Here is a 19,169-nt window from a genome sequence, read left to right on the forward strand (position 1 = left end):
TTTCTACCTCTGGGCTATACCTCCAGACCTATTTGAATACTTTATTTGGAAACAGTGTATCACTAAGTTGCTGAAAGCCTCACTAAGTAGATGAAGCTGGCTTCTAACCTGCCCGATCCTCCTGTCTCAGCCTCCCAAGTGCTGGAATTACAAAGGTGAGCAGAGCCAGGTGTGGTGGCATACACTTGTAATCCCAGCATTTGGGAGGCTGAGACTGGAGGATGCGGTTCACGGATAGCCTCGGCTACTTAGTGAGGCCCTTAGCAACTCAGTGAGACCCTGTTTCAAAATAAAGAATAAAAAATTGGGCAAGGGGTGTAGCTCAGAGGTCAAATGCCTCTGGGTTCCATTCCCAGATGCACAAAAAAAGAAAAAAAGAAAAGAAAAAGAAAAACAAAGGTGTGCCACCACGCCAGGCTTATTCTTTTTTTTTTTTTTTTTTTTTTTTTTTTTTTTTTGGTGGTACTGGGGGTGGAACCCAGAGGTTTTCTATCTCCGGGCCATGCTCCCAGACCTTTTTTTTTATTTTTTATTTGGAAACAGGGTCTCACGAAGTTGCTTGAGAGCCTCACTCAGTAGCTGAGGCTGGCTTCAAACCTGTGAGATCCTCCTGTCTCAACCTCCCAAGCGTGGGGATTACAAGTGTGTGCCACCACACCTGGCTTTATTTTTTTCTTTTGAAACAGGGTCTCACTAAGTTGCAGAGGGCCTCACTAAGTAGCTGAGGCTGTCCAGGAACCATGATCCTCCGGTCTCAGCCTCCTACATGCTGGGATTACAAGCGTGCACCACCACACCGGCTCTTCATTATTATTTATTTATTTATTTATTTATTTGTGTAGTAGAGGGGATGTAATCCAGGGGCATTTTCCCTCCAAGTCACATGCCCGGCCCTATTTTTTATTTTTATTTTATTATTTTTTTTTTTTTTGCAGTACTGGGGATGGAACACAGGATCATTCTACCTCCGAGCTAGACCCCCAGCCCTGTTTCTAATTCTTTATAATAACAAGCCTTGGGAGGCTGAGACAGGAGGATCATAGGTTTCATAGGTTCAAGAACAGCCCCAGGAAGTAGTGAGACTTTCATCAACCTATTAAGACCCTACTTCAAAGTAAAAAAAACCCCAGCCAGCCAGGCGTGGTGGTGCATACTTGTAATCCCAGCATTTGGGAGGCTGAGACTGGAGGATCGTGGTTCGTGGACAGCCTCAGCTACTTAGTGAGGCCCTCTGTACCTCAGTAAGACCCTGTTTCAAAATAAAAGAATAAAAAATTGGGCAGGGGGTGTAGCTCGGAGGTCAAATGCCCCTGGGTTCCATCCTCAGACCGAAAAAAAAAAAAAAAACCTCAAACCAGACGTGGTAACACACGTTTGTAATCCCAGCGCTTGGGAGGCTGAGACAGGAGGATCACACAGGTTCGAAGCCAGCCTCAGCTACTTATTGAGGCTCTCAGCAACTTATTGAGACCCTGTTTCCAAATATAAAAATATAAAAATAGGTCTAGGAGTATAGCCCAGAAGTAGAAAGCCTCTGGGTTCCACCCCCAATACCACCAAAAAAAAAAAAAAAGGGCAGGGTGTGTAGCTTGGAGGTGGAATGCCTCTGGGTTTCATCCCCAGTACTGCAAAAAAAAAAAAAAAAGCCAAGCATGATGACCAATTCTTCTAATCCCAGTTTTGGAAAGCTGAGACCACAGGATTCCAGGTTTGCAGCCAACCCCTGTCCTAAAACAGGGCCTCACTGAGTAGCTGAGGCTGGCTGTGAACCGCTATTCTCCAGTCTCAGCCTCCCAAATGTTGGGATCACAAGTTTGCCCCAGTATTTGGAAACAGGGTCTCACTAAGTTGCAAAGGGCCTCACTAAGTACCTGAGGCTGGCTTTAAACCTGCTCTCCTCCTGCAGCCTACCAAATACTGGGATTACAAATGCCTCACTAAGACCTGAGGCTTGCTTTGAACCTGTGATCCTCCTCACAGCCTCCGAAGTACTGGGATTACAAGTGTGTGCTGCCACGCTGGCTCCCAGCCTGTTTTTGTTGTTGTTGTTATTGTTGTTTTGTTTTGTTTTTGTGGGTCTGGGGGTGGAACCCAGGGGCATTCAACCTCCAAGCTACACTCCTGCCCTATTTTTTTATTCTTTCTTTTCTTCCTTCCTTCCTTCCTTCCTTCCTTCCTACCTTCCTTTATTTTTGTGGTACTGGGGGTGAAGCCCAGGGGCCTTCTACCTCCAGGCTACACTCCCAGACCTATTTTATATTTTATTTGGAAACAGAATCTCACCGAGTTGTTGAAAGCCTCACTAAGTAGCTGAGGCTGGCTTCGAACCTGCATGATTCTCCTGTCTCAGCCTCCCAAGTGTAGGGATTACAAGTGTGCGGCACCACACCCAGTTTATTCTTTATCTTTTTTTTATTTTTTTACTTTTTTGGTGGTACTGGGGTGGAACCCAGAGGCTTTCTACCTCCGGGCTATACTCCCAGACCTTTTTTATATTTTATTTGGAAACAGGGTCTCACTAAGTTGCTGGAAGCCTAACTGAGTAGCTGAGGCTGGCTTTGAACCCGTGCGATCCTCCTGTCTCAGCCTTCCAAGCGCGGGGATTACAAGCGAGTGCCACCAAGCCCGGCATTATTCCTTATTTTGAAACAGGATCTCACTGAGTTGCAAAAGGCCTCACTAAGTAGCTGAGGCTGGCCGTGATCCTCTGGTCTCAGCCTCCTGAATTACAAGTGTACACTACCACGCCTGGATCGATTCCGTTTTCCTTTTTTTTTTTTTTTCTGTGGTACTGGGGATAGAACATAGGGTCATTCTACCTCTGAACTCCCAGCCCTATTTTTTATTCTTTATTTTGAAACAGGATCTCAATGAGTTGCAAAGGGGCTCATTAAGTAGCTGAGACTGTCCATGAACCTGTCTCAACCTCCTAAATGCTGGAATTACAAGCAGGTACCACCATGCCCAACTCTATTCCTTATTTTTTAAAGAGTCTTTACTAAACCAGCCATGGTAGCACACACTTGTAATCCCAACATTTGAGAGGCTGAGACCATAGGATCCAGATTCATGGACAGTCTCAGCTACTAAGCGAGGCCCTTTGCAACTCAGTGAGACCCTGTTTTAAAAATAAAGACAAGGCCAGAGTCGGTGGTGTAAGCTTGTAATCCCAGCATTCGGGAGGCTTAAACAAGAGGATCTGGGTTCCTGGCCAGCCTCAGCTAGTTAGTGAGGCCCTCTGCAACTCAATGAGACCCTGTTTCAAAATAAAGAATAAAAGCTGGGCATGAGCCGGGTGTGGCGGCCCACTCTTGTAATCCCAGCATTCAGGAGGCTGAGACTGGAGGATTGTGGTTCACCGACAATCTCAGCTACTTAGTGAGGCTCTCTGCAACTAACTCATTGAGACCCGGTTTCAAAATAAAGAATAAACAGCAAGGCAGGGGGTATAGCTTGTAAGTTGAATGCCCCTGGGTTCCATTCCCAGACCTTCAAAAAAAAAGCCGGGCTTGGTGGGGCACACTTGTAATCGCAGCATTTGGGAGGCTGAGACAGGAGGATTCGGGTTCGTGGCCAACCTCAGCTCTTTAGTGAGGCCCTCTGCAATTTAGCAAGACTGTTTCAAAATTAAGAATAAAAAAATAGGGCTGGGGGTGTAGCTCAGAGGCCGAATGCCCTGGGTTCCATCCCCCAACCCCCACACACAAAAAAAAAAAGTATATAAATAAAAGTTTAAAAAGCCAGTTGTGAGCCGGGCGTGGTGGCGCTTGGGAGGCTGAGACAGGAGGATCATACAGGTTCGAAGACAGGGAGTATAGCCCGGAGGTAGAAAGCCCCTGGTTTCCACCCCCAGTACCACCAAAAAACAAAAACAAACAAAAATAAATAAAGAAAGAAAGAATAAAAAATAGAGCTGGAGTTAGCTGGGAGTTAGAATGTCCCTGGGTTCCAACCCCAGTACTTGCCAAAAAATAAAATAGACAGCTGGGTATGGTGGCGCGTGCTTGTAATCCCAGCATTTGGGAGACCGAGACAGGACATCCTCAGCTACTTAGTGAGGCCCTTTGCAACTCAGTGAGACCCTGTTTCAAAATAATAAAAAATAGGTCTGTGGGGTGTAGCTCGGAGGTAGACTGCCCTTGGGTTCCATCCCCAGTACCAATAAGTAAATAAATAGGAAAGAAAAAAATCGTTGAATGCATCCTGTTGATTCAGTGCCTCCTGTATGTGGCAGTTCGTTTTCCAGGATGAACACATTTTCCCTGCCATCCCAGGTGTCGTTCTACTGACCGCGGAACAGCTCAGGTCCTGGGCGGATCCTGGCTGCCCTGACCTCGCAGAGGAGGCGGCCGTGGCGAAAGTGCGGCTGCGGATCGCGGCGGCGGCGGGGCGGATCGCGGCGGCGGCGCCATGGGCTGCCTGCACTGCACGCAGGACCCGGTGCCCGAGGCCGTGGGCGGCGACATGCAGCAGCTGAACCAGCTGGGCGCGCAGGTGGGCACCCGAGCTGCACGCGAGCGCGGGGCAGGGGGTGCCGAGGCTGGGCCTGGGGAGCCCAAGGCGGGGCTGGGAGCCGGGAGCCGCGGCCCGGCCAGCCGTGGGTGGGGGCCGAGGAGGGTCCGCAGCCCAGGGGCTGGAAGCTGGCCGCCGCTGTGGGTGTCAGTGAGGGCAAGAAGCCATGCACCCAGTCACAGAGGAGGCCGCAGTCCTGGGTGCCCTGGAGCCAGCGCAGCCTGTTCTGGCCACTGAGACCTCGGGAGCCAGTGAGTCAGGAACCTCGGGGGCGCCCTGCTGGTTCAGACGCCTCGCCAACCCGGCGAGGGGGTCGCACGCCTGTAATCCCAGTACTTGAGAGCCTAAGACAGGAGGATCACAGGTTTGGTCTGGGGATGGAACCCAAGGGCATTCGACCTCCAAGCTCCGAGCTATACCTCCTGTCCTATTTGTTATTCTTTATTTTTTAAACAGGGCCTCACTAAGTAGTTAAGGCTGTCTGCGAACTGGGATCCTCCTGTCCTAGCTTCCCGAATGATGAGACTACAAGCATGTAACACCATGCCTGGCTTTAGATCTTATTAAAAAAAAAAAAAAAAAAAAAAGCTGGGCGTGGTGGCTCACGCTTGTAATCCCAGCATTCAGAAGGCTGAGACCAGCGGATCACAGTTCGCTGGCAGCCTCAGCTACTTAGGCCCTCTGCAACTCAATGAGACCCAGTTTCAATATAAAGATTAAAAAATAGGGCAGGGGATGTAGCTCGGAGGTCAAATGCCCCTGGGTTCCATCCCCAGACTAATAATAATAATAATAATAATAATAATAATAATAATAATAAAATAAAAATGCTTGTGTAGTATAGCTCAAAGGTGGAGCACTCTTATGTCCTGATTCAATCTCACTACCAAAAATGAAAACGAAAACGCCAGGCCTGTACTCCGAGTATTTGGGAGACTGAGATTGGAATATCATAGGTTCAAAGTTAGCCTCGGCAACTTAGCAAAGCTCTCAGCAAATTAGGGAGACCCTATTTCAAACAAAAAATTTAAAAGGGGCTCTGAGAAAGCCAGATGTGGTGGCCCATGCCTGTAATTCCAGTATTTCGGAAGCTGAGATAGGAAGATCCCAGGTTAGAGGACAGCCTCAGCAATTTAGTGAGGCCCTTTTCAACTTAGCAAGACCTGTTTCAAAGTAAAAAATAAGACAGGGCTAGGTGTGTAGTCCAGAGGTAGATTGCCCTGGGGTTCCATCCCCAGTAGCACCAAAATAAATAAAATAATAATAATAATAATAATAATTAAATAAAAGAAAGAGATAGACATGGTGGTGCACACTTGTAATTCCAGCATTTGGGAGGCTGAGACCTGAGAATCCCGGTCCCGGTTCCCTGACAGCCTCAGCTACTTAGTGAGGCCCCCTGCAACTTAGTGAGGCTCTGTTTCAAAATAAAAAGAATAAAAATAAAGCCGGGCCTACTGGCACACACTTGTAATCCCTGCACTTGGGAGGCTGAGACAGGAGGATCGCACAGGTTCGAAGCCAGCCTCAGCTACTGAGTGAGGCTCTCAGCAACTCAGTGAGACCCTGTTTTCAAAATAAAATATAAAATAGGTCTGGGAGGATAGTCCAGAGGTAGAAAGCCCCTGGGTTCCATTCCTGGTACCACAGAAAAAAAGAAAAAAAGAATAAAAATAGGGCTGGGGGTGTTGCTTTGCGAGAGAATATCCCTGAGTTTAATCCTCAATACTGCGGAAAAGAGAATAAAATACAGGGCTAAGGGTGTGGTTTGGAGGTAGAATGCACCTGGAATCAATCTCCAGTACAGCAATAAAATAAAAGATCTGACTACTTGCTTTGGTAGCACATATACTAAAATTGGAACAATACAAAAAAAAAAAAAAAAGATTACCATGGCCCCTTTGCAAGGATGACATGCAAATTCGTGAAATATCCTTTTTTTTTTTTTTTTTTTTTTTCGGACCTGGGGATGAAGCCCAGGGGCATTTGATCTCTGAGGTACACCCCCTGCCCTATTTTTTATTCTTTATTTTGAAACAGGGTCTTACTAAGTTGCGGAGGGCCTCACTAAGTAGCTGAGGCTGTCCACGAACCACAATCCTCCAGTCTCAGCCTCCTGAATGCTGGGATTACAAGCATGCGCCACTATGCCAGGCTATCCCATATTTTTATAGGGCTGGGGGTGTTGCTCCTGGGTTTAATTCCCAGTACCACAAAATAAAAATAAAATAAAATCTGAGCCAGGCTTTGTGGCACTTGCTTCTAATTCCAGTATTTTTGGAGGCTGAGACAGGAAGATCACAGATTTGAGACCAGCCTCAGCAAGTAGTGAGGCTCTCATCAACCTAATGAGACCCTGTTTCAAAATAAAAGCCCAGCATGGTGGTGCAAACTTGTAATCCCAGCATTTGGGAGGCTGAGAACAAGGATTGTGGTTGGAGGACAGCCTTAGCTACTACTTAGTAAGGCCCTTTACAACTCAGTGACACCCTGTTTCAAAATAAAGAATAAAAAATCGGGATGGGGCCTGGAGTGGTGGTGCACCCTTGTAATCCCAGCATTCTAGAGGCTGAGACAGCAGGATCACAGTTTGCAGACATCCTCAGCTACTTAGCAAGGCCCTCTGCAACTTAGTGAGACCCTGTTTCAAAAATAAAAAGACTAAGCCGGTCGTGGTGGCACACACTTGTAATCCCAGTCCTTGGGAGGCTGAGACAGAAGGATCGCACAGGTTCAAAGCCAGCCTCAGCTACTTAGTGAGGCCCTCTCAACTTAGACCCTGTTTCAAAATAAAAAGAATAAAAATATAGGGCAGGGGGTGTAGCTCGGAGGTCAAATGCCCCTGAGTTCCATCCCCAGACCCGCAAAAAATAAAAAATAAAAATGAATAAATAAATAAATAAATAAATAAATATTGAAAAAATAGAAAGACTAAGCCGGGCATAGTGGCAGAAGCTTATAATCCCAGCATTTGGGAGGCTGAGACCAGTTTATGGACAGCCTCAGCTACTTAGTGAGGCCCTCAGCAACTCAGTGAGACCTGGTTTTAAAATAAAGAATAAAGCCGGGCGGGCGTGGTGGCCCATGCTTGTAATCCCCGCCCTTGGGAGGCCAAGACAGGAGGATTGCACAGGTTCAAAGTCAGCCCTGCTGGCTTAAGAGACCGTTTCCAAAAATAAAAAGTATAAAATAGTTCTGGGAGTGTAGCCCAGAGGTAGAAGGGCTTCCAGGAACCCCAGTACCACACACACAAAAAAAAGAATAAAAAATAGGGGGATGTAGCTCAGAGTTCAAATGCCCTGGGTTCTATCCTCAGACCCGCAAAAATAAAAAATATATCTATTTTTAATAAAAAATAAAAATATATTTATTTTTAATGTGTTTCTTAAAACTGGGGATTGAATCCAGAGGCCTTCGATCATGAGTTATACCCCCAAATCTTTTTTTTTGTTTATTACTGGGGATTGAACTCAGAGGCATTCTACTTCAAAGTTATACCCACAACAGATTTTATTTCTTTTTTTAAATTTAATTTATTTAATTTATTTTTTTGCAGGTTTAGGATGAAACCCAGGGCATTTGAGCTCTGACCTACACCCCTGCCCTATTTTTTATTCTTTATTGTTACAGATTGGGAGAATATAGTTGTGGGGAAATTGTTCCCCGGGGACCTCTGCTAGGGTCCCAGACACACTTTCCCCCAACCCATAACAAAACCCAAAATGACCAAAAACAAAATTACCACGGGTTCTTGTCCTAAGCTAAGAATAAATATGCATAGCTTGGACAGTTGCTGAAGATTTAAAGAAGTTTATTAGAAAGATAGAAATATAGAAAATAGAAATACAGCCCCATGCCAAAATGACTTGGGGGGGTGACTTGAAATTAATATACCCAACTGATTTTATTTCTTATTAGGAAACAGGGTCTAAGTTGTGGAGAGCCTCACTAAATTGCCGAGGCTGACTTTGAACCTGCGATTGTCCTGTCCAAGCCTCCAAGTACTGGAATTACAGGTGTGCACCACCATGCTTGGCTCCATCTTGGTTTTGGAACTGGGCCTCCCTAGGTTGCCAAGAGTTTTGGTAAATTGCTAAGGCTGGTCTCAAATCTGCTATCCTCCTGTCCCAGCCTACCAAGTACTGGAATTGCTCACATGGACCTATAGGCCAGGCCTAAAATTTTAGTTTTTTGCTGAGTATGGTGGTGGTCTCTTGTAATCCCAGTATTTGGGAGACTGAGCCTGGAGGAATAAAGGTTTGTTGCCAGTCCCAGTTACTTAGTAAGGCCCTCTGCCATTTAGTGAGAACTTTTTTTTTTTTTTAAACAGGTCTGGGGATGGAACACGGAGGCATTTGACCTGAGCTACAGTACCCTTTTCTCTATTTTTTATTTTCTATTATTTATTTATTTATTTATTTATTTATTTTTGCGGGTCTGGGGGTGTAACCCAGGGGCATTCGACCTCCGAGCTACAGCCCCTGCCCTATTTTTTATTATTTATTTTGAAACCGGGTTTCTGAGTTGCAGAGGGCCTCACTAAGTAGCTGAAGCTGTTTGCAAATTACGATCCTCTGGTCTCAACTTCCCGAATGCTGGGATTACAAACTGGGGATTACAAGCTTGCACCACCACACCCGGCAGACCCTGTTTTAAAATAAAGAATAAAAAATAAGGCCGGGCGTGGTGGCGCTTGCTTGTAATTCCAGCATTCAGTAGGCTGAGACCTGAGGATCACAGTTCGCGGACAGCCTCAGCTACTTAGGGAGGCCCTCCGCAACTCAGTGAGACCCTGTTTCAAAATAAAGAATAAAAAAAATAGGGCAGGGGCTGTAGCTTGGAGGTCAAATGCCCCTGGGTTCCATCCCCAGACCCGCAAAAAATAAAAAATAAAAAATAGGGCTGAGAATGTAGCTCAGAGGTTGAATGCTCCTGAGTTCAATTCCCACTACTGAAAAAAATACAATTTTTTTTGTTTTTTTTAGCAGCAAAAATCTTTTTTTTTTTTTTTTCCAAATGGAAGTCTCCCAAAATACAGTCATGCCAAGTAAAAGCTAAGTTGTCTCCCCAGTCTTTGAAGTCAGACATCCGGTCCTGATTTCCTGGCTCCATAACTTCCTGGTTGTCTGACCTTAAACAGGTCATTTATTTCCTTGCACATTTTTCTTTTCTGTAAATGGGAATGAATAGTAATAGCCCCTAGTCTTTCGGGCTTTAACAGATAAACACTTGAAACAGTGCAGGACAAATGCTTTGAAAATAACTGATTTTTTCTGTTCTTTTAGTACTGAGAAGCACACCTGGGGCCTAGAGCGGGCTATTAAAGGGTCTACAACTGAGCCTGAGCTATATGCCTCAGACTCTGAAACAACTCTTTTGATTCAGCAGCCCTGTGATTAAGTTTTCTAATCTGTACAGTGAAAATAATAATAGTAATACCTACTAAGGTGACTGAAAGGATTCAGTGAGTTAACGGTGGGAAAGCATTTAGCAGTAAGCAGTGTCCAGTGGCCCGTGCCTGCAATGCTAGTACTTGGGAGGCTGAGGCCAGATGAAGCAAACGTGAGGCCACACTGGGCAATTTAGCTACACCCAGTATCAGAATAAAAAATAAACTGGGCTGGGAATGGTGGTGCACTTTTGTAATCCCAGTATTTGGGGGACTGAGACAGGAGGATTACAGGTTCAAAGCTAGCCTCTGAGCCCAGTGTGGTGGCTCTCGCTTGTCTGGTTGTTGCTGAGCTTGTCCTCAAACCTGTAATCCTCCCCAGTGTAACCTGTGGTCAACAGCTTTCTGGTTTTTTTCCATCCCTGATGTCCTGAAACCTTTTTTGTTTTGAGATCTGATAAATTGAACATGGTATCTCCTTGTTTTGCATTCATCCAACCTAGAATGCCTTTGAGCATCTCTTCCAGTGTTTGCTGGTTGGAATAATTAATTTTTTTTTTTTTTTTTTTTTTTTTGGTGGTGGTGGTTCTGGGGGTGAAACCCAGGGGCCTTCCACCTCCGGGCTTTCCTCCCAGACCTATTTTAAATTTTATTTGGAAACAAGGTCTCACTCACTAAGTTGCTGAGAGCCTCACTAAGTAGCTGAGGCTGGCTTCTTCTGTTTTTTGTTTTTTTTGTTTTGGTGGTATTGGGGTTCCTGGAAACCCTTCTACCTCCAGGCTACACTCCCAGACCCATTTTATATTTTTATTTGGAAACCAGGTCTCTTAAGCCTGAGAGGCTGGCTTCAAACCAGCAGGATCCTCCTGTCTCCGCCTCCGGGGGATTACAAGCGTGCACCACCGCGCCCCGGCTGAGGCTGGTTTCTAGCCTGTATGATTGATCCTCCTGTCTCAAGCTCCAAGCACTGGGATTACAAGCTTGTGCCACCACGCCCGGCAGTAATTAAGATTTTTGATATGCATGGATAGTAATGGGTGGGTGGGTATTTCCTGGAGATGCAGCTATGTGGGAAGATATAGTTAACAAATATTTATTGCCCTTATCAAAGTTGAAAATTTGCCTGAGCGTGGTGGTACACAGTCCTAGTTCCAGCATTTGAGAGGCTGAGACAGGAGGATTTCTGTTTGCAGACAGCTTCGGCTACTTAGTGAGGACTTTCATAACTCAGGGAGGCCCTGTTTCAAAATAAAGAATAAAAAATAGGGATGGGGGTAGAGCTCGGAGATTCGATGCCTCTGGGTTCCAACCCCAGTACTGCCAAAAAAAACCAGGTTGAAAATTCTAGGTGTCCCTAGGTAATGTTGTAAGAAGAAGCAGCCTCAGAAGATGAGAATCTGGACAGCTTGCTTTCTTCCTTTTTCTGTGTGTGCTGGGATTGAACCCAGGGACATTCTACTTCTAAGTTACACTCCTAGCCTTATTTTTTGTGATATATATATTTATCAAAAAGTTAAATGATTAGATTCTAGCTAATTAACAAGTGCATTATTGGGCTTGCTGGCCCATGCCTGCAGTCTTGGGAGGCCAAATAGAGGTTCTCAGGTTCAAGGCCAGCGTCTGTTATGGTGGGAATCTCGGCCGGGTGTGGTGGAGCACACTTGTAATCACTGTACTTGGGGAGCTGAGACAGGAGGATTCCAGGTTCTGGGCAGCCTCAGCTACTTAGTGAGGACCTCTGTAACTTAGTAAGACCCTGTTTCAAAATAAAAAGTAGGGTTGGGGTGTAGCTCAGAGGTAGAATGCTCCTGGGTACTACAAAGAAAAAGAACCTCACCTACCTAGTGAGGCCTTGTGGCCTTAGCCTCTAACCTGGCTCAGTGCTAAAGCTTTACATATACCCCTTAGTGTCATTCTAGAAGTGTAATTTTCGTGTGTGTGTGTGTGTGTGTGTGTGTGTGTGTGTGTGTGTAGGATTTAACCCAGAGCATTACACATGGTTGGCTAGTGCTCTACCACTGAGAAACACCCCTAGCTCTCCTACTGCTAACTCCCTATGGGAGTTAGACAAAGGGACTGAGTTATTTGACCTAAGTTACAATAGTAGACAATAGCAGAACTGGACTGTGTGTGTGTGTGTGTGTGTGTGTGTGTGTGTGTGTGTGTGTGTTTTTGCAGGTCTGAGGATGGAACCCAGAGGTACTGTACCTCCGAGCTACAACCCTGCCCTATTTTTATTCTTTATTTTGAAATAGGGTCTCAGCTGGGCATGATGGTGCACACTTGTAATCCCAGCATTCAGGAAGCTGAGACTGGAGGATCGTGGTTTGCAGACAGCCTCAGCTACTTAGTGAAGCTTTTGCATCTCAGTAAGACCCTGTTTCATAATAAAAAAATAAAACATAGGGTAGGGGGTGTAGCTCGTGGGTCGAATGCCCTCCCTGGGTTCCATCCCCAGACCCGCAAAAAAAAAAGGAAAAAAAGGAAAAGAAACAAGGTCTCAGTGAGTTGCAAGGGGACTTATTAAGTAGCTGAGTCTTGTACACAAACTGGGATCCTCATGTCAGCCTCCCAAATGCTGGGATTACAACAGTGCGCTACCACCCCAGGCATGTGTGCGTGTGTTTTACCCAAAATTGACCGATTGAACACAGGGATGTTCTACCTCTGATCTAAACTCCCACACTCCCAGTCTTTTTTTGGGGGGGGGTATTGGGGATTGAACTCAGGCATTCTACCTATGAACTATACCCCTACCTCCATTTTTTTTTTTTTTTTTTTTTTTTTTGTGTGTGTGTGTGGTACTGGGGGCGGAACCCAGGGGCTTTTCTACCTCTGGTCTATACTCCCAGACCCATTTTATATTTTATTTGAAAACAGGGTCTCACTAAGTTGCTGAGAGCCTCACCAAGTAGCTGAGGCTGGCTTTGAACCTGCGTAATTCTCCTGTTTCAGCCTCCCAAGAGCTAGAATTACAAGCATGCACCACTATGCCCGGCTCCTAGCTCCATTTTTTATTTTTATTTATTTTTATTTTTTGGTGGTACTGGGGATGGAACCCAGGGGCCTTCTCATCCTCCCAAGCATGGGGATTACAAGCGTGCGCCACCATGCCGGGCTCATTTTTTACTTTTTATTTTAAACAGGTTCTCACTTGCTGGGCCGGTGGCACAAACTTGTAATCCCACACTTGGGAGGCAGAGACAGGAGTATCGCGCAGGTTCGAAGCCAGCCGCACTGGCTTAAGAGACCCTGTTTCCAAATAAAAATATAAAATAGGTCTGGGCGTGTAGCCCGGAGGTAGAAGGGCTTCCAGGAACCCCAGTACCACCAAAAAAAATAAATAAATAAAATAGGGCTGGGGATGTAGCTCAGAGGTAGAATGCCCCTGGGTTCCATCCCCTGTACCACAAAAGAAAAAAAAAAAAAAAAAGATATAAAAGAAAAAACAGGTTCTCACTAAGTTGTGGAGGGTCCACAAGTAGCGGAGGCTGGCCGTGAACCTGCGATCCTCCTGTTTTAGCCTCCCAAATCCTGGAATTATAAGCGTACACTTTCATGCCTGACCCACAGTCCTTTTTCTCGCTCGCTCTCTTTTTTTTTTTTTCTGGTGGTACTAGGTACATAACCCAGGGGTATTCTACCTCTAATCTATACCCGCAGCCATATTTTATTTTATTTATTTATTGGTACTGGGTATTGAACTTAAGAGGCTTTCTACCTCCAAACTATACCCCCAGCCTAATTTTATTTATTTGAAAACAGGGTTACCTATAGAATCGTGGTTCACAGACACCCTCTGCTACTTACTGAGGCCTCTTGCAACTCAGTGAGACCTGGTTTCAAAATAAAGAATAAAAAATGGGGATAGGGGTGTAAGTTGAGGTACAATGTCCCTGGGTTCCATCTCCAGTACTGCAAAAAAAAAAAATAATAATAATAGGGTCTATTTATGTTGCTGAGAGCCTGATTAAATTGCCATGCATGGCTTTGAACCTAAGATTTTTCTGTCTCAGCCTCTCAAGTACTGAGATTAAAAGTGTGCATCAAAGCTGGGCATGGTGGTGTAGGTTTGTAATCTGAGTATTTGGGAGGCTGAGACAGGAGGATCACACAGGTTCAAAGCCAGCCTCAGCTACTTAGTGAGGCTCTCAGCAACTCAGTGAGACCCTGTTTCCAAGTAAATTATAAAAAAAGGTCTGGAATATAGCTCAGAGGTAGAAGGCCCCTGGGTTTCATCCCCAGTACCAAAAAAAAAAAAGAAGAAGAAGAAGAAGAAGAAGAAGAAGAAGAAGAAGAAGAAGAAGAGGAGGAGGAGGAGGAGGAGGAGGAGGAGGAGGAGGAGGAGGAGGAGGAGGAAGAGCCGGGCATGGTAGCACATGTTTGTTTGTAATCCCAACATTTGGGAGGCTGAGACAGGAGGATCGCGAGGAAGCTACTACTTAGTGAGGCCCTTTGCAACTTAGTGAGACCCTGTTTCAAAATAGAGAATGAAAAATAGGGCTTGGGGTGTAGTTCAGAGGTAGAATGCCCCTGGTTTAAAAAAAAAGAAAAGAAAAGAAAAGAAAAAATCATGCAGCACCATGTCTGGCTCTATTTTATTTTTATTTGGAAGCAAGGCCTTGCTTAAGTTTGCTGAATCCCTAAGTTGCTGGGGCTGGCTATGAATCCAGAAACTTCCTGTCTCTGACTCCCAAATACTAGATTATAGGCACCAGCATACTCAGCTATTAATTGTTTAAAGCACTGGAGATAGTACCTACAGGCCTTCTACCTCTGTGTCACACCCTTCCCCTTTGTCCTGACCTTTTTGACTTTTTTTTTTTTTTTTTTTTGCAGGGTCTAGGATGGAACCCAGGGGCATTTGACTTGGAAGCTACACCCCCTGCCCTATTTTTTACTTTACTTTATTTTATTTTTTTGTGGGTCTGAGGATGGAACCCAGGGGCATTCGACCTCTGAGCTACACCCCTTGCCCTATTTTTTATTCTTTATTTTGAAAAAAGGTCTCACTGAGTTGTGGAGGGCCTCACTAAGTAGCTGAGGCTGTCCATGAACCACGATCCTCCTGCCTCAGCCTCCCAAATGCTGGGATTCCAAGCTTGTGCCACCACACTCAGCTCCTTTATTCTTTATTTTGAAACAGGGTCTCACTACGTTGTGGGGGGCCTCACTAAGTAGCTGAAGCTGTCCCGCAAACCACTATCTTCCAGTCTCAGCCTCCTGAATGCTGGGATTACAAGCATGCACCTGCACACAGGCTGACATTTGTTTTAAAACAAGGTCTCTTGCTGGGTGTGGTGGGGATGCAATAATCCTAGCACTTGGGAGGCTGAGACAGGAGAATATCAGTTCAAAATACCTTAGCTACTACTTAGTGAGGCCCTTTGCAACTCAGGGAGACCCTGTTTCAAAATAAAGAATAAAAACTAGGGCTGGGAACCGGGTGAAGTGGTGCACAATTGTAATCCCTGCGCTTGGGAGGCTGAGACAGGAGGATCATACAGGTTCAAAGCCAGCCTCAACTACTTAGTGAGGCTCTTAGCAACTTAGTGAGACCCTGTTTCCAAATAAAATGTAAAAAAAAAAAAAAAAATAGGTCTGGGAGTATAGCCTGGAGGAGGAAGAAAAGCCCCTGGATTCCACCCACAATACCATGGAGGGGGGATAGGGCTAGGGGTGTATGTAGCTTGGAGGTAGAATGCCCCTGGGTTCTATCCCCAATATGGCAATAATAATAATAATAATAATAATAATAATAAATAAAAATAAATTTTGGCTGGAGAGTATAGGTCAGAGGTAGAAAGCCCCTGGATTCAATCCTCAGTAACAAAAACAAAATAAAAAGTTAAACAGGGCTGGGCTCAGAGATAGAACACCCCTGGGTTTGATCCCCAGTACTGCAACATGAATGAATGAGTGAATGAATGAATGACATAGAGCTAGAATCGTGACTGTGAGGTAGAATGCCCCTGGATCCAATTCCCAGTACTGAAAATCAGTATAAAGGGCTGGAGGTGTAGCTCAGTAGTAGACTGCCCTGGTTAAGTTCCCAGTACCACACATGCACACAAAAGATGATTAAAACATGTACCTAAAATGTGCATGGTGGTGCACACCTATAATCCCAGTATTTGGAAGGCAGAAGTAGGAGGATCACAGGTTTGAGGCCAGCCTCAGCCACTAAGCGAGGTCTCTCAGCAACTTAGTTGGACTCTGTTTCAAAATAGAAAAGATGGCTGCACATGGTGGCACACGCTTGTAATCCCTGCGCTTGGGAGGCTAAGACAGGAGGATCCACAGGTTCGAAGCCAGCCTCAGCTACTGAGTGAGACCCTGTTTCCAAATAAAGTATAAAATAGGTCTGGGAGTATAGCCCGGAGGTAGAAAGCCCCTGGGTTGCCGGGCGTGGTGGAGCATGCTTGTAATCCCAGCGCTTGGGAGGCGGAGACAGGAGGATCTGGCAGGTTTGAAGTTTGAAGCCAGCCCTGTTTCCAAAAATAAAAAAATAGGTCTGGGCGTGTAGCCCGGAGGTAGAAGGGCTTCCAGAAACCCCAGTACCACCAAAAAGAAGAAGAAGAAGAAGAAGAAGAAGAAGAAGAAGAAGAAGAAGAAGAAGAAGAAGAAGAAGAAGAGGAGGAGAAAGAAAAAAAGCCCCTGGGTTCCACCCTCAGTACCACAAAAAAAATAAAAATGAAAAAAGAGCAAAATAGAAAAGATCTCTCTGTGACCTAGTGAGATCCTGTTTCCAATAAAAAATAAAATCGGGCTGGCTGGGAGTATAGCCTGGAGGTAGAATCCACTGGGTTTAATCCTCAGTACAAAAAATAAAATAAACAAAAAAGGGCTGGGGGTGTGGCTGGGAGCCTGAATACCTCTGGTTCAATGGCTAGTACCACAAAATAACTAAACAAACAAAACAGGTGCTAGCACGCGTCTCTTATCCCTTCTCAGGGGTCTGTAGTGGGGTGAGGTGTGGCACCCTTTCCTGGAAAAGTTGTGCTGATATTCTGTGTTCTCTTACAGCAGTTCTCAGCCCTCACAGAGGTACTTTTCCACTTTCTATTGGAACCAAAAGAGGTAAGCTATTTGATGATAAGAAGTGCTCCTAGAAGGGCAGGGCGTGGTGGCAGGGGCTTATGGCTTTTGGGAGGCTGAGACTGGAGGATCAAGGTTCAAGGACAGCCTCAGCTACAACTTAGCCCCTGTACAACTCAGTGAGACCCTGTTTCAAAATAAAGAATAAAAGCAGGGCATGGTGGTGCACGCTTGTAATCCCGCACTTGGGAGGCTGAGACAGGAGGATCGGGCAGGTTCAACGCCAGCCTCAGCTGGTTTAAGAGACCCTGTTTCCAAATAAAAATATAAAATAGGTCTGGGAGTGTAGCCTGGAGGTTGAAGGCCCCTGGGTTCCATCTCTAGTACCACCAAAAAATATATAAATAAAATTTAAAAAAGAATAAAAAATAGAGCTGGGCATGTTGGTGCATGCTTGTAATTCTAGCATTTGGGAGGATGAGACAGGAGGATCATGGTTTGTGGCCAGCCTCAGCTACTTAGTGAGGCCCTTTGCAACTCAGTGAGACCCTGTTTCCAAATAAAGAATAAAAAATAGAGCTGGGGTGTAGTGCGGAGGTAGAATGCCTCCCTAGTACATGCACACACAACACACAAAGAAGCGCTCCACGCATAGCTCTGGGGGTCCGAGAATCTCAGAAAGTGAAGGCCTGGTTTGTGCTATTCCCTCTCTGCAGGTGGAAAGGTTCCTGGCTCAGCTGTCTGAATTTGCCAACACCAACCAGATCAGCCTTAGTCCTCTCAGAAGCATCGTAAAAAGCCTCCTCTTGGTGCCAAATGGTGAGTACCTCTCAGCAGCTGTGGCCAGAGACCGCCTAAGTGTTCCTCGAGTCTATGGGGTCCTCCAAGTGTGCGCTGGGCCCTGAGCCAGGGCAGTCAGCAAGGAGCCAGGATGGGCTCACAGTCCAGGAAGGGCCCGGCAAACAGGCACATGTGCAGTCGGCGTCCACGTCCTTAAGTTCCACATGTGTGGATTAATTCAGACAAGGATAGAAAGTATTTGTCAGGCAGGACACAGTGGTGCACACCCGTAAGCCCAGTACTTGGGAAGCTAAGACAGGAGGATCTCGGGTTAGAGGCCAACGCATAGTAACTTATCTAGACTCTTTTTTTTTTTTTTTTTTTCTTGCGGGTCTGGGGATGGAACCCAGGGGCTTTTGACCTCCGAGCTATACCCCCTGCCCTATTTTTTATTCTTTATTTCGAAACCGGGTCTCACTGAGTTGCAGAGGGCCTCAATAAGTAGCTGAGGCTGTCTGCGAACTGTGATCCTCCAGGTCTCAGCCTCCCGAATGCTGGGATTACAAGCGTGCGCCACCACGCCCGGCTTATCTAGACTCTTTAAAAAAATAAAATTTACCAGTTGGTGGTGGTACACGCTTATAATCCCTGTGCTTGGGAGGCTGAGACAAGAGGATCGCACGGATTCGAAGCCAGCCTCAGCCTCTTAGTGAGGCTCTCAGCAATTTAGTGAGACCCTGTTTCCAAATAAAATAAAAAAAAAGGTCTGGAGTATATCCCGGAGGTAGAAAGCCTTTGGGTTTCACCCCTAGTACCACCAAAAAAATAAAATTTGCCAGTTGTGGTGCATGCTTGAAATCCTAGTACTTGTAAGGCTGAGACAGGAGGATTGAGTAGGTACTAAGCCAGCCTCAGCTACTTAGTAAGGCTCTCAGCAATGGAGTGAGACCCTGGGTTCCATCTCCAGTACCACCAAAATAAATAAATAAATGATAATAATAATAATAACAATAATAATAATAATAATAATGGTCTGAGAGTATAGCTCAGAAGTAGAATATCCCTGGGTTCAGTGTTCAATGCCAGTACACACATGCATGTACACACATACACATATATACACATGTATGAAAAAGAACTGTAATGAACAGTATAGACTTTTTTTCTGCTCAATATTTTCTAAGCAATATAGTATAACCTGAGATTGCAGTTTGTAACTTTCTTGGCTCATTCTTATCCTCCTTAGCTTGCTTAGCTTGCTGCCTGGTTGGAGCATTACTGTCTCCATGTCTACTTTCCCATCCCACATTCCATTTTGCCTTGGAGTCTTCTCTTCAACAAAACTTCAATCTCAGCCGGGTGTGGTGGCACACGCTTGTAATCCCAGCATTTGGGAGGCTGAGACAAAAGGATCTGGGTTTGCAGACAGCCTCAGCTACTTAGTGAGGCC

The 19,169-nt window shown here is 45.5% G+C and overlaps 1 protein-coding gene across 1 annotated transcript in view; it reads left to right on the top strand.

Moving 5' to 3' along the window:
* Positions 1–4,410: 4,410 nt before the first annotated feature.
* The window catches only part of COMMD7 (COMM domain containing 7), a gene marked incomplete at both ends in the record, with an annotated part of 28,301 nt that continues 13,542 nt past the window's right edge, over positions 4,411–19,169 (top strand). Inside the window, 3 exons of the mRNA XM_080716533.1 lie at positions 4,411–4,494; positions 16,928–16,981; positions 17,656–17,758. Coding sequence (XP_080572659.1) covers positions 4,411–4,494; positions 16,928–16,981; positions 17,656–17,758 — 241 coding nt within the window. The remainder of the gene's footprint in view (positions 4,495–16,927; positions 16,982–17,655; positions 17,759–19,169) is intronic.

Source organism: Muscardinus avellanarius (assembly GCF_963383645.1).
Source record: "Muscardinus avellanarius genome assembly, chromosome: 19".
In the NCBI taxonomy this organism is placed as follows: Eukaryota; Metazoa; Chordata; class Mammalia; order Rodentia; family Gliridae; genus Muscardinus; species Muscardinus avellanarius.